The following is a 12366-nucleotide window of genomic DNA, read 5'->3' as shown; positions in this document are numbered from 1 at the left end:
GTAGTTACGATCCTGTAGCCCAGGGGTGGAAAAGTCATACACCCAGATGAAGTTGGACTACAACTCTCATTGTTCATGTTGGCTGGAAGTTGGAATTCCTACAACATCTGGAGGACCCACACTTGCACATTGTACTGGATGTAAGCCCCATCGAACTCAGTGGGGCTCACTTCTGAGTAGATATACAGTATGTGTAGATGGCCCTCCACAAGTTACTAGACTGCTACTCCCATTATCCCTGTCATTGGCCATACTGGGGTTGATGGGAGAATCCAGCAACATCTGGAGGGCCTCAGGTTCCTCACCCCTGCTGTATAGGATTGTGCTGTAAGTCACATTTGTCTTCACTGCAGTGGTGCAAATTTTCAGAAGAACAATATTGTAGTATTTGCTAGTGCAAGAATTCTTCTCTGTTGGCAATAAAATTAGTGGTGTGATAGCATGTAAAGGTAATAAATGGCACTCCAAATGCATGCAATATTTTTTTCCTGAGTTGGACCCAGGCATGCTGTGCAAGCTTACCCTGTTAAGAAGTAAACCCCATTGTGTATAGGATTCCAGCCTGAGTTAATTACACTTAGGTCCCATTTAAATCACTGGGAAAAGGCTGCGTACACACCATACATTTAAAGTACATGATGTGCCTCAAAGAGTCATGGAAACTATAGCTTTCCATGGTTGCTAGGATATGTAGTTGTGCAAGGAGTAAACTACAGTCTGCAGGATTCTCTGGGGGAAGTCATGTGCTTATATATGCAGTGCTTAAGCATTCTGAGACTTGACATCATGGGAACTAAGTGCAAGCTCAATTGGTCTTCGTCAAACCATTTAAATTATTTCTACTAACGAGTTGGCATGCAATCATTTTGTTTGTTTGTTTAAATCAGCCTGTGTTTAGGCACACTCTGTGGAGTTTCCTTATAAAAGCAAAATGCTTTTGTATTCCTTTTGCATGGGGGGTGGAATCTATTTTGCAAGATTACTAAAATTAAGTCCAAGGGACTTTTTTTTTTTAATTGCCATCATCACAGCAAGGTTTACAGTTGGATGTTATCTTAGTGATTGCCTTTCTGTTGTTTTCTACAGCTGTAAAAACCAGTTTTCGCTTTCAATTCTTTTCAGCATTGTTCTGAACATTTACTGTGAGATAATTCCACACAGATACCTTGTGTTCATAGCATGTTCCTTTTCTTATATTCAGCTACACCCTGAGGCATTTATAATATCAGAAGATGGAAAGGAATACAGACTGACGATAGAAAGCAAAATTCCCATTCCTTGTCCTCAAGCTAGTCAGCTGGAAAATGACTGCAAAATCTCATTAAAATTAAGAACAATAGAGGAAGGTAATTTCTTCTTCAATTTTTTTTTAATTGGCTTGTGCCTTGAATATGTACTTTTTATCCTCATTTTGACATGTTCATGCATTGCTCTGCTCAGGTAATGCATGCTGGTTGCATGGCAGCCTTTGTGTGAGGATCCAGCACTGTGTTGCAGTTCAGACCTCTAGCCTAGCTTGCTGCCCTTTGGAACAGTGGAAAACACCATGCCAATGCCCGCGTTAAACTAAGATTAAACCAGTGTGGTTGCAGGAGGGTTCATCATGTTCTTTTTCTTAGTCACAGGTGTGGAAACTGGGCTACATAGAATACAGAAAGCTGCCTTATACTGAGTCAGCCATTGGTTCATCTAGCTTATAATTGTCTACACTGACAATGACCTTGGCCCTCTAGGGTTCTAGACAGGAGATATTCCATGCCCTACCAGGAGATGCTGCAGTTTGAACCTAGAACCAGCTTCATGCAAGGCAAATGCTCTCACTGAGCTATGGCCTGTCTTTGTTAGTAATTCCTTTTGTCTGTTCTGAATCCGTTGACCCATAGTGACCAGGACTGATGGGAAGGCCAATGGCATCTTGAGAACCAAAGGTTCTCCATTCTCCATTCTTGGTCTAAGGCAATAAGATGTATTGGTGTCTGGCACTGGCTGTGATGTGATAATGTTGCTCCCCACCCCAATCTCCAAGCAGTGTGAGATTCAGGGCCTCCAGATGCTTACCTAGGGTTCATGTCTCCTTTGGGAATGAGGTATGGTGAAGACTGTGGTGTCTTTATGATATATGGTTTGTTCACATATATGTACAACCTGATGGAGGGGCTCACAGTATTAACACCCCAAGAGAGCCTTGCTTCCCCATAACCGCAGCTTTGGATTCAAACAGAGTTGAAGGAGGGGACCCTGCCCATTTGTTGTCTCAGACAGAGCCCCTTTCCTTTGTCTCCCTTAATGGCCCATTACCAAGGTGATCACCTCATCAGGAAGCTAGCCTGACTTATATTTTAATACTCGCTTGTCAGGCATGGTGAGTCCTCTCCTTCCCCGGTAACTTCATAGGCAAGAATCACAAGCAGTTTGTATTTTATAGTCCTTTTTATTCAGTCATCTGGTTGCAAAGCAGTAATCCATATCTCTCCACAAAGAGAGGTGTTGACTACTCTGAGCCCTTCCCTTCCATCTACAGCAACATCCTGAGCACCAACGGGAAGTTTCAGCTCTCTGCATCCTCTATTCTCTAATATGGAGAGACCTACAAGCCCGAGAAGAGAGGGGATCGCCCAGGCTCTCTAGGGAGATCTCTGCTGGCTGTTCCCTCCCTTTCCCCTCTTCTTCAACTATATTGTAGCTAGGTAACTCCTGCAGAGGCTGTGTAGCATTCTCCCCTCTCTCTCCTACCAAAACTGCAGGGTAGAAGGGGGGTGAATCCTTCCCCTCCTCCTCCTCTTCAGAGAGAAGCTGATCTGGCTGAGGATACACTTCCCAATCCTGTTTGGACCATTCCCAGACATTGCTGTATCCAGGGGTGAGAAGGGTCTCGGCACACAGCCTGACACCCCAATAACACATTTTCCCACTCCTGCTTCATGCTTGTGTGCACATGATAACATAAGTAAATTCTGGAGCTAAGAGATGAGATAGAGTAATACATACAAGATCCTGCAAGAGGTTAAACTAGTTGCCTCTCTGGTTATTTGCAACCTGACAGTTATATCCTGCCGCTTCCCCAAAAAACTGCATTGATTTTAACCAATCACTAATGCTAAAAACAGAACTCTGTTGCATCTTAAAGAGAAATCTTACTAATGGCTGTCTGTTTTGGAATAGGTAAAGCTCCGCAGAGCTTAAACGTGGCTCTTTCTTCTTGCTCTGTGGAGCTTCTTCAGTATCCCTGCCACAATGGGACGTGTGGCCACGCCAGCATCCATTACACCGCGGTGACGGATTTCACCCGAAATGGAGAGAGAGTAACCAGAATTGCGGCAGAACCTATTGTTAGTGACAACTTCCTGTGGAATGGCTACATGGTGGAAAGTATTCAGGTGGAAACCCATTCCGTTCAGTCTTGATAAAAGAAAAAGAAATCACTTGGAAGTTAGCTGATGTAAACTGGCTAGGTTTTCTCTCTTTTGCACGTTTTTAACAATGACTTACGAGCATCATTTATAATGACATTTCTAATTCGCACAGCATGTCGTTTTGTTTTGTTTTGTGAAATTCTTTCAGGGCAGGGCTCTCCCAAAGTGGCTTACATGTATATATAAAACATGAAATAAAAACAGCACTTGGACATCTTAATTGATTAAAAAGCTATTTTAAAACCATTTTGCCACCTCATCAGAAGCCTCTAATTGATGGATAAATTTAGTTTAAAACATTATTGATGACTAAAACGTATTGAAAAGCCAGTGATGACTAGCATATTCCTTTGTATGTATGAGGTAGACCCCCTTAAGCAGCCGCTTTATACACCATGTATGGGGGAAACCAGTGACCAAATGTTGCTGGCCTACAACTCTCAACATCCCAGGCCTTTGGCCAGTCAGGCCGGCGCTGATGGGAGTTGTAGTTCAACAACATCTGTGAACGGCACAGATTCCCCATCGCCTGCTCTGCACACTTACCTGATACAAGTAAGTCTCTTTGAAATTAGTGAGGCTTAGAATTGAAGCATTGCTGTGTTATTTACTTGTAAGTCAATCTCCGTAATCAGCACGTCAATATATTTGAAGGATTCCTGATCAGCTGATTTACCTTAATGTCTTCACTTCTTTTAAAGGTTACTGTGAAAGATCTGCCCTCTGCCTATTGCTACTCTTTTACTGACCCACATATCTTTACATTTGATGGCAGGTAATTTACAAACTTACTCTTTCCCCTTTTTCTTTTCAAGAGAGGATTTTTTTTTAATCGTAAGATGAATACATTAATATTTTTTATCTGTCGCTTGTTAATCAAAACCATCTCCCACCCCATCAAAATGCTGGGGAGAAAGAACCGTGGCTTTAGTGACTTGCTTCAACTCAGTGACGCCAGTTGCTATATTTATGAAGGAAATCTGTTCTGTCACAATGAAACACAGCCAGGGCTGATCATATCTTCTGAGCAGTTCTACAGAATATGTCCCTAGAGATGAGTAATGGTGGTTACATTGAATGCTCCGCACCCACAATGCGTAGCCAGGAACGAGTGTGTGCTTATAAAAACCCATATTATGTGAGCGTTGACTAGGCAAAGAGGCAGTGAGATTTTTTTATTCAGCCCAGTCTCCTAGCAACTACCTGAAATTCACACAGGTAAGTGTGGCCTGCCTGAATGGTATTGGAAAAAACTGTCCATCATGCCATTCTCACATCATCGCAGAACATTCCCTTTAAAAATAAAAAGGTATTATTTAGGGAGTTGGGGAAACACCAACACACCAAGGAATGGGGAGGGAGTGATTAAATAATATTGTGGAATATAGCTTTCACCAACCTACTGTCATCCAGGTGTTTGGGACTACAATTCCCATCAGCCCCAGGCCGTACAGTGCTGGCTGGGGATAACGGCAGTCGTCTGAATGATCTGAATGCCACAAGGTTGGCGAAGGCTGAGGCATACCCGTTTGGTTCTCTTTCAAACAAATAAATAACTTTCTTTCTTTTATAGTTTCTTTTTCTTCAAAAATGCAGCTATGGGGGCAGTAAACAAAAGTGGGTGTTCATAACGCTTTCCCCTCATTCAGTTTCCACCCTAAAAACTCCTTAACCTCAATAACTTTTTACCCTTCAAGTGAAATGATGCAGGCATCATATTTTCCTTGGCAGGGCAAAAATTGTTTGGGGGGGGGGCAATTTTTAGTGGGAAATGCAAAAAGGAAAATGATTAAGAAATCATCACTGCCACCCAATGTTGGACTTCGGCTTTTGTTTGTAGTCCAGCTATATTTTGTAAATAAAAAGAAATCTGGGATAAAATATACACGACGGAATGCTATAATTTGACTTTAGTATTTCAGTGAGGAAGTGTGCAATCCTGTTCATGGAGCAAGGCCCTTTAAAACTAGGCAGAACATACCTATGAGTAAACATGCATAGGGTTGATTTATAAAAAAAACTGTTAGAACAGCCCCCCCCCCAAAAAAAGTTAGATTAAAAAATGACAACATTGGATGAATCAGCACTGCATTAAAATAGCAATTCGTAAAAGCGATGATAATTTTGAAACACAAATAATTTCGCATGCTCTTCTTTTTTCTAGGATGTATGACAACTTTAAAACGGGAACGTTTGTGCTATACAGAAGTACTTCCCGTGATTTTGAAGTCCACGTGCGCCAGTGGGACTGTGGGAGCCTCTATTACCCAGCATCATGTAACTGTGGTTTTGTTGCCCAAGAAGGGGCTGATATAATAGCATTTGACATGTGCAGTGGTCAGCTACGTGATTCGCAGCCGCACTTATCTGTAAAGAGCAGAGCTTCGGCAGACAGCGGCGTCAGGATCAGTGAATCATATTCAGGAAGAAAAGTCACGGTGTGTTGATCCATTTTATATCCATTGTAAAGCAACTTGATTCAGGAGGAGTTTCCTGTTTCCTTTTTAATCAATGCACATATATAAGCTACTTTCAGACATTAATGATAAACCATGGTTTATCGTTGCATGAAGAAGCTTGGCTGAGCCTTGGGCTTCTGCATTGCCCAGCCCTTCTCCTCCAACTTAGCCATGAGGAAACTAGGAGCTTTTGTTACCCACTCTTAACTAACCACAGTTTAGCATTAGGGATTTTTAAATTAAAAAATCCAATAAACATACATGGGCTGTGTTTGGACATTAATGATAACCCATGATTTATGATTAAACAAACATGGCTTAGTCTTGGACTTCTGCATTCCTTCTTTCTGCTACTCCAGTGTGGCCATGAGGAAATTAGAAGCCTTAGCTACAATTGTTATGTCTAAACCTTGATGAACTGCAATTAGTCTTAACTATGATTACTGAAAGGGACACGGGTGGTGCTGTGGTGTCAACCACTGAGCCTTGGGCTTGCCAATCGGAAGGTCAGTGGTTTGAATCCCCATGACGGGGTGAGCTCCCGTTGTTCAGTCCCAGCTCCTGCCAACCTAGCAGTTCGAAAGCATGTCAAAGTGCAAGTAGATAAATAGGTACCGCTCCGGCGGGAAGGCAAACGACGTTTCCTTGTGCTGCTCTGGTTTCGCCAGAAGCGGCTTAGTCATGCTGGCCGCATGATCCAGAAAAACTGTCTGCGGACAAACGTCGGCTCCCTCGGCCAGTAAAGCGAGATGAGCACTGCAACCCCAGAGTCGTTCGCGACTGGACTTAACTGTCAGGGGTCCTTTACTTTTACCTTTTATGATTACTGAAAGAAGCCAACTTCAAACTGTGATTGATAAAGCAGGTTTGTTTCAATAAGCCATAGTTAAGATTAATCATATGTCCAAATCCTAAACTATTGTTAATTGAAAGCAGGAGCAAAAGATGCTGATCTCCTTGTGACCACGCCAGAGGAGGAGAGTGGTACACGCTCCTGACCTATTGTGCTGTTGGTCATATTATCTGTAGAATCTGGGTCACAGTCCTCTGCCTCTCTCACATGATCTGGTTGACATGGATTTGGGAGGGGTCCAGGGATGAAAGAGAACCATCACAGAGGTTTTTGTGTTGATAAGCCAACCTTTCCTACGTATCCATGTCAAAGTGACAATTCTCCCTACCATTTACAGATTTATGATTGGTTGTCCTGAGGGCCTCCGTCGCTTGAATATAGCAGTCAGTTGCAAGTGGAGTTGTTGCACAGGGTTCGTTTCCTTTGAAAATGCATCTTTTAAACGCAGTGCTGTGCAGTAAGCCTGCAACTTATGGGCATTTAACTTGTGTGCAATCAGCTTTAAGCACTTGGCAAAATAGAAAATTTAGAATGGGGAAAATGAAAAAAGACATTGGCAATTCCACCCGCTGTCGAGCCCAATGTGTTTGACTAGACACAATTTTGGCTTTAGGCGTCATCCCTGGAATGTATTCCTTGCATAAGTTGTGGGCTTACTGTACTTAAAAGACAGAAAAAAGGAGTCAGATGAGATAGGGCAAAGCAGTAATTTGTTTCATCTCCAAAATGGTCAATAAATGGAAACCACAGTCTGAAAGGGTCTTCCTGTTCTCTCGGTGTGATGCCATTTGTTTTTAGATCTCGTTTTCTTCTGGAGCTTTTATTCGAGCCGACGTGAGTGAATGGGGAATGAGTCTAACTCTCAGGGCCCCCAGTTTGGATTATAAACACACGCTGGGCCTCTGTGGAACATTTGATGGCATTGTGGAGAACGATTACCACAATGTGGACGGAACTGAAATCACTGGAGGAGCTGATACTTACACATCTTTTATTAATGAATGGAGGTAATCTTTTATATTATTGCGAAGGGGAGATCTATTCGTTCAATTATTTGTTTATATTCCGCCGCTCCTCCAAGGATCTCAAGGTGCCATACTTGTGTGGGTTTTTTGCCTTCCCCATTTTATCTTCGCAACAAACCCTCTGAGGTAGGTTAGGCTAAGAGACAGTGACTGGGCCAAGGTCACCCAATGAACTTCATGGCTGAGTGGGGATTTGAACCCTGGTCTCCCAGGTCCTAGTCCAACACTCTAACCCAGGCATAGGCAAATTCGGCCCTCTGGATGTTTTGGGACTGCAACTCCCATCATCCCTGACCACTGGTCCTGTTAGCTAGGGATGGTGGGAGTTGTAGTCCCAAAACATCTGAAGGGCCAAGTTTGTCTATGCCTGCTTTAACCACTATACCACACTGGCTCGCAATAGTGCAGACTTATTTCTGTTCTACCTTTCTTCTGTCATGGAACCCAAGGTAACATACAAGTGGTTCCCAGCCTTCCATCCAGGCACTGACCGAATTTTGAAATGTTGTACCAAAATGCCCTGACTTCTTGTCACTTAAAGTTAATTATGAAAATGATAACAGCAGGAAGGGGATGTGGACTCTAGTTCCTCAATAACATTAAAAAGAAAAGAAAAGATACTGCACAAACTTACACAATCTATCCATTTTCCATTTAATTAATTTCCCCTGTCATTATGAATGTGTCCTGTTTCATAGCTTAAGGTCTCTGATCTTTTTATCTGCACAGTGAGACAATCTAGGTTGAGGGGATGGCAGGCATGTCACCATTATTTATGTATTTGTGTATTTATATATACATACACAAAAAACCCAGCTATATAACACTGTGCAATAATGGACACCACACTTTCAGAAGGATATTGACAAATTAGAGTCCATAAAGGCAACAGAGATGCTCAACAGTATAGAAAACAAGTCCTAGGGGGTTTGAAGGAACTACTTAGCCTGAGCGGAGAACATTCTTCAATTATCTGGAGGGCTGTCACGTAGAAGAGAGCAAGCTCTTATTCTCTGCTGCCCCAAAGGTCACGACTGTATCTACTGGACGTTAAGTTATGGGAGGATACGTTTTGGTTGGGTGGCAGGAGAAATTTCCTGATGGTTAGACTGGTTCAACATTTAAATGAATTGCCTAGAGGTCTGGTAGGATTTCCTTTGCTGGAACAGAGGCTGGACAGCCAAATGTCTAAAAGGAAAATTGCTATGGTAACAAGTATCACAAAGCTCCAGTGGCATGAACAGTTCTCCCCTCCCCCCCCTCCATCCATCCATCCATGCATGTTGCATGTTGGGATAGCAGCCATGTTGAGATTTTCCAGTTGTTTTTTTGACAGGATTTCACCAGGAGAGAGTCTGTTTGACCAAATACCGGATCTTTCAACTCCAGCCAAGGAAATAGTTTTCTGTAATTGCAATGCTGGTGACGTGGGAGAAGACCAACCAGCAAATAAACTGAATTCTGTTTTTGAGGCAGAATTGTCTTTGCCCTGCAGAAAAAACAAACAAAACGCTTGGCTCCCTTCCTTGATCCCGGGGCTGGATGTAACCACTGAGTACATCGGCTCGCTTGATCCTATCAGGGGCTTGAGGAAACGTGCTTCCGTGCTGGAGGAGGTTTCTTCTGCTGTTCCCTCCAGAGAGGGACGCTCTCGGAATCAAAGAGCTCTTCGGACAGCAACCCCAGAACGCACAGCTCTCTTTCTGAACTCCAAGACAGGATTTACAACACACAAACAGGCTGTTTGGGGCCGGGGGGCTGACAGCTACACAGACAAGTTTGGCAGCCAGTGGCGCCGCAAAAGACATTCACGCCCAAAGCGCCAACATGACTACGAGTACCTTTCTGTGTTTCCATCCCAGAGCCTAAGCCAAACAGATCTGGATGGATTTAGCTATTTCTTCCCAGAAGATCACATGGCTGACCCATACCAAGAGCCCATCTCTTCATGGCCTACGCCTTCTGGCCTCACTGAGTCGGATGCGTTGGACCTTTGCCAGGAGACAGTTGCCAATTCCAGCATAGTGAGAGCTTGCAAGGCTCTCCTCGGCCAGTGGGTCAGCGATGTGGTAGACTTGTGCATCAAGGATCTGCAACTGAAAGACGACCTCAGCTGGGCAAAGGCAGGCTTGGCCCTCCTAGAAAACGAATGTGAAAAGAGAGCTTTGGAAGAAGTTAATTACCACACTGGAGAAGAAGACAAGAGATTATCTGATGACTTGCTTTTAGCGCTGAAGTGTCCCAACCTCTGCAGCGGGAGAGGTCACTGCGTTGAATGGGGCTGTGCTTGTTTTCAAGGCTTCAGCTCGTACGACTGCAGCACCTCATCTGGTGAGTCGAGCTACAGTTACTAGCGTTCTTTCTCTGCCCCACAGCAAGCCTCCTTATCCAACATCTATATTCTAATCTGTAAAACAGTCAGCTTTGCAGTCTGTTCTGCATCTGTCCTGTTTCCTAGAGGTAAGTCATGTTATATTTGACTCCTGTTGTGCCAGATTTAACCACTGCTCACTGGAACACTAGTCTCAATTACTAGCTTGGGGAAATAGTACAATTTCACATTCCAGCCTCCTTATAGAATGAAGCCGGATGCCTCTATTTTGTATTTCTATTAGATGCCGTTTGGGTCTTTTATATAATGCAACACAGCCCTTGGTGGGTGAAGAGGAGCACCATGCTGGGGGGTGTCTACATGGGGTTGTTTGGTTCACAGCCCCTCATAAATTGTGTGTCTGGGGCCATGGTCACCCCTGGCACCCCCCACACTATGCCTCTGCCAGGAGACTGTGTGGCCTCCTGTTTCAGGTGTTATGGAGAAATACAGCTGAGTGTCATCAGCATACTGATGACAACTCACCCTGAAACTCCTCATGACAGCTCCCAACAGCTCCATGAAGATATTAAATAGCACTGGAGATAAGACAGTCCCATGTGGCACCCCACAGCATAGCTGTCAGGGTGCCGAAAGACACTCTCTGAATACTACTCTCTGGACTGAAGGGAGGATTAAAACCACTGTAATACAGTGCACCCAATTCCCATTCCCCGGAGCTGGTCCAGGAGGATGCCATGGTTGATGATGAGAGACCAAAATGCAGGAACAAGGTCCCACTCCCCGTGTCCTGCTCTCTATAAACGTCCTTCATCAAGGCAACCCAGACTGATTCCATTCTGTGGCGAGGTCTGAACCCAGATTGTAATGGATCTAATTATGCTCCCCATATTCTTTGCGCATATGAAACAATTAGCATATCTAAGTAAGAACACTTCTCTCTGACATTTAGTTTTCTGGAGCTGGGGATATTTTTGGATGGAACATTATTCAAATCATATGAGCGCACACCCTCCCCCCACCCCAGCCGCAGAATGGAAATTTGAGGTTCAGAGACAAGTGTGCCCCCATTCTCACTGTTTGTGAAACCTATGTCTTCCTTTAACTCGGTATGTCGAATTTTCTCGAAGAAATTCAGTGTGAAATATGTTGAAATTAGTTTGTTTCTTTGCCCAGGTTTTGTGTCTGTAGTGCCCTATTTTCTTCATATTTGTTTGATAGGTATTTGTTGGCACAAAAGCTTTGTCATACTGTTTACATGATTGACTCGGTGTGTTTCACTTTCTGATTTTCGTTTTCAAGATCAGGTTCCGGAAATTACAGAGCTGAACAATGGAGGGTTGTGTGATGTCCAGCAGTATGACTGCACAACTGTGAGAGTTTTTGGCCGTGGATTCATGGAGTTGCCAGGCCCCAGATGTGAAATTAATAAGTTGCAGGTGGATTATTTTATGTATTATTGATAAAGGTTCAGCGTTCAGGTTTTTAGAACCTGAAGTTCCTGTAAGCCATTCTGCATCCGTATTCTCCATATTCAAGCAGTTGTTGACTGAGGAAATCATAGGTGGTACAAGTGGTAGAACCTGCAAATAGAAGGCTATGAGAAACTGAGTTCAGCATGGTTTTCTTTTCTTTTCTTTTCTCAACTTTATTTTTTGGCCCTGTGCAAAGGTGACAAACTGGAAAGTCTCTTTCAGACTTGTGGGTGCAGCTACTTGGTTCTGCATTACTACTGCGAGTATGAAGACTGCGAGCAAAATTTACAGGACAATTTTTGTAGGGGAGAAAGCAATTACTCAAACTGGAGTTTATCCAAGACCCTTGATCAATTGGCCAATGTCAGAAGCCTGAGCTAAAGGAGCTGAAACTAGCGCCTGGCCTCTGAGATATAATACAACTTTCAAAAAAACCCCCAAAAAACAAACCCCTCATGTATAAGAAATTCAATTTTCCCATTGACTCAGTAGAAAACATTTTGTTTTTCCAGCGCACCTTTATACTTGGCTCCGTCCAGCTGATGCTGAGGTTATTTTGGCAGGTTATATTACAGTGCAGGCTGTGGATTTCCCTTTGTACACAACATTGATCCTCTCATCAGCAAGTCAGTTTGAAACGAGAAAGCCAACAGCACATTTACATTCCATTAAGTTAAGAGCTACTCTCCAAACTCCTAGTGAGACAATTATTGGGAGTTCACTTATCACAGCTTGAACTGTCTCACTCCTCACTCATTGCAAGCTGGAGGGTTTTAATAACACTTTCAGCAGCGACACTCTTGGTCTTA

The 12366-nt window shown here is 43.4% G+C and overlaps 1 protein-coding gene across 3 annotated transcripts in view; it reads left to right on the top strand.

The window, feature by feature from the left end:
- VWDE (von Willebrand factor D and EGF domains) overlaps nucleotides 1–12366 on the top strand; it is a 48092-nt gene that overhangs the window by 13252 nt on the left and 22474 nt on the right. For all 3 annotated transcript variants that reach the window (XM_028751608.2, XM_028751610.2, XM_028751609.2), the window contains exons 7-13: nucleotides 1202–1346; nucleotides 3163–3377; nucleotides 4115–4188; nucleotides 5578–5851; nucleotides 7524–7732; nucleotides 9087–10081; nucleotides 11385–11521. In XM_028751608.2, the coding sequence (XP_028607441.2) occupies nucleotides 1202–1346; nucleotides 3163–3377; nucleotides 4115–4188; nucleotides 5578–5851; nucleotides 7524–7732; nucleotides 9087–10081; nucleotides 11385–11521 (2049 nt within the window). The remainder of the gene's footprint in view (nucleotides 1–1201; nucleotides 1347–3162; nucleotides 3378–4114; nucleotides 4189–5577; nucleotides 5852–7523; nucleotides 7733–9086; nucleotides 10082–11384; nucleotides 11522–12366) is intronic.

This window comes from Podarcis muralis, chromosome 12 (assembly GCF_964188315.1).
Source record: "Podarcis muralis chromosome 12, rPodMur119.hap1.1, whole genome shotgun sequence".
Classification (NCBI taxonomy): Eukaryota; Metazoa; Chordata; class Lepidosauria; order Squamata; family Lacertidae; genus Podarcis; species Podarcis muralis.
This window is presented reverse-complemented; position numbering and strand designations above follow the sequence as displayed.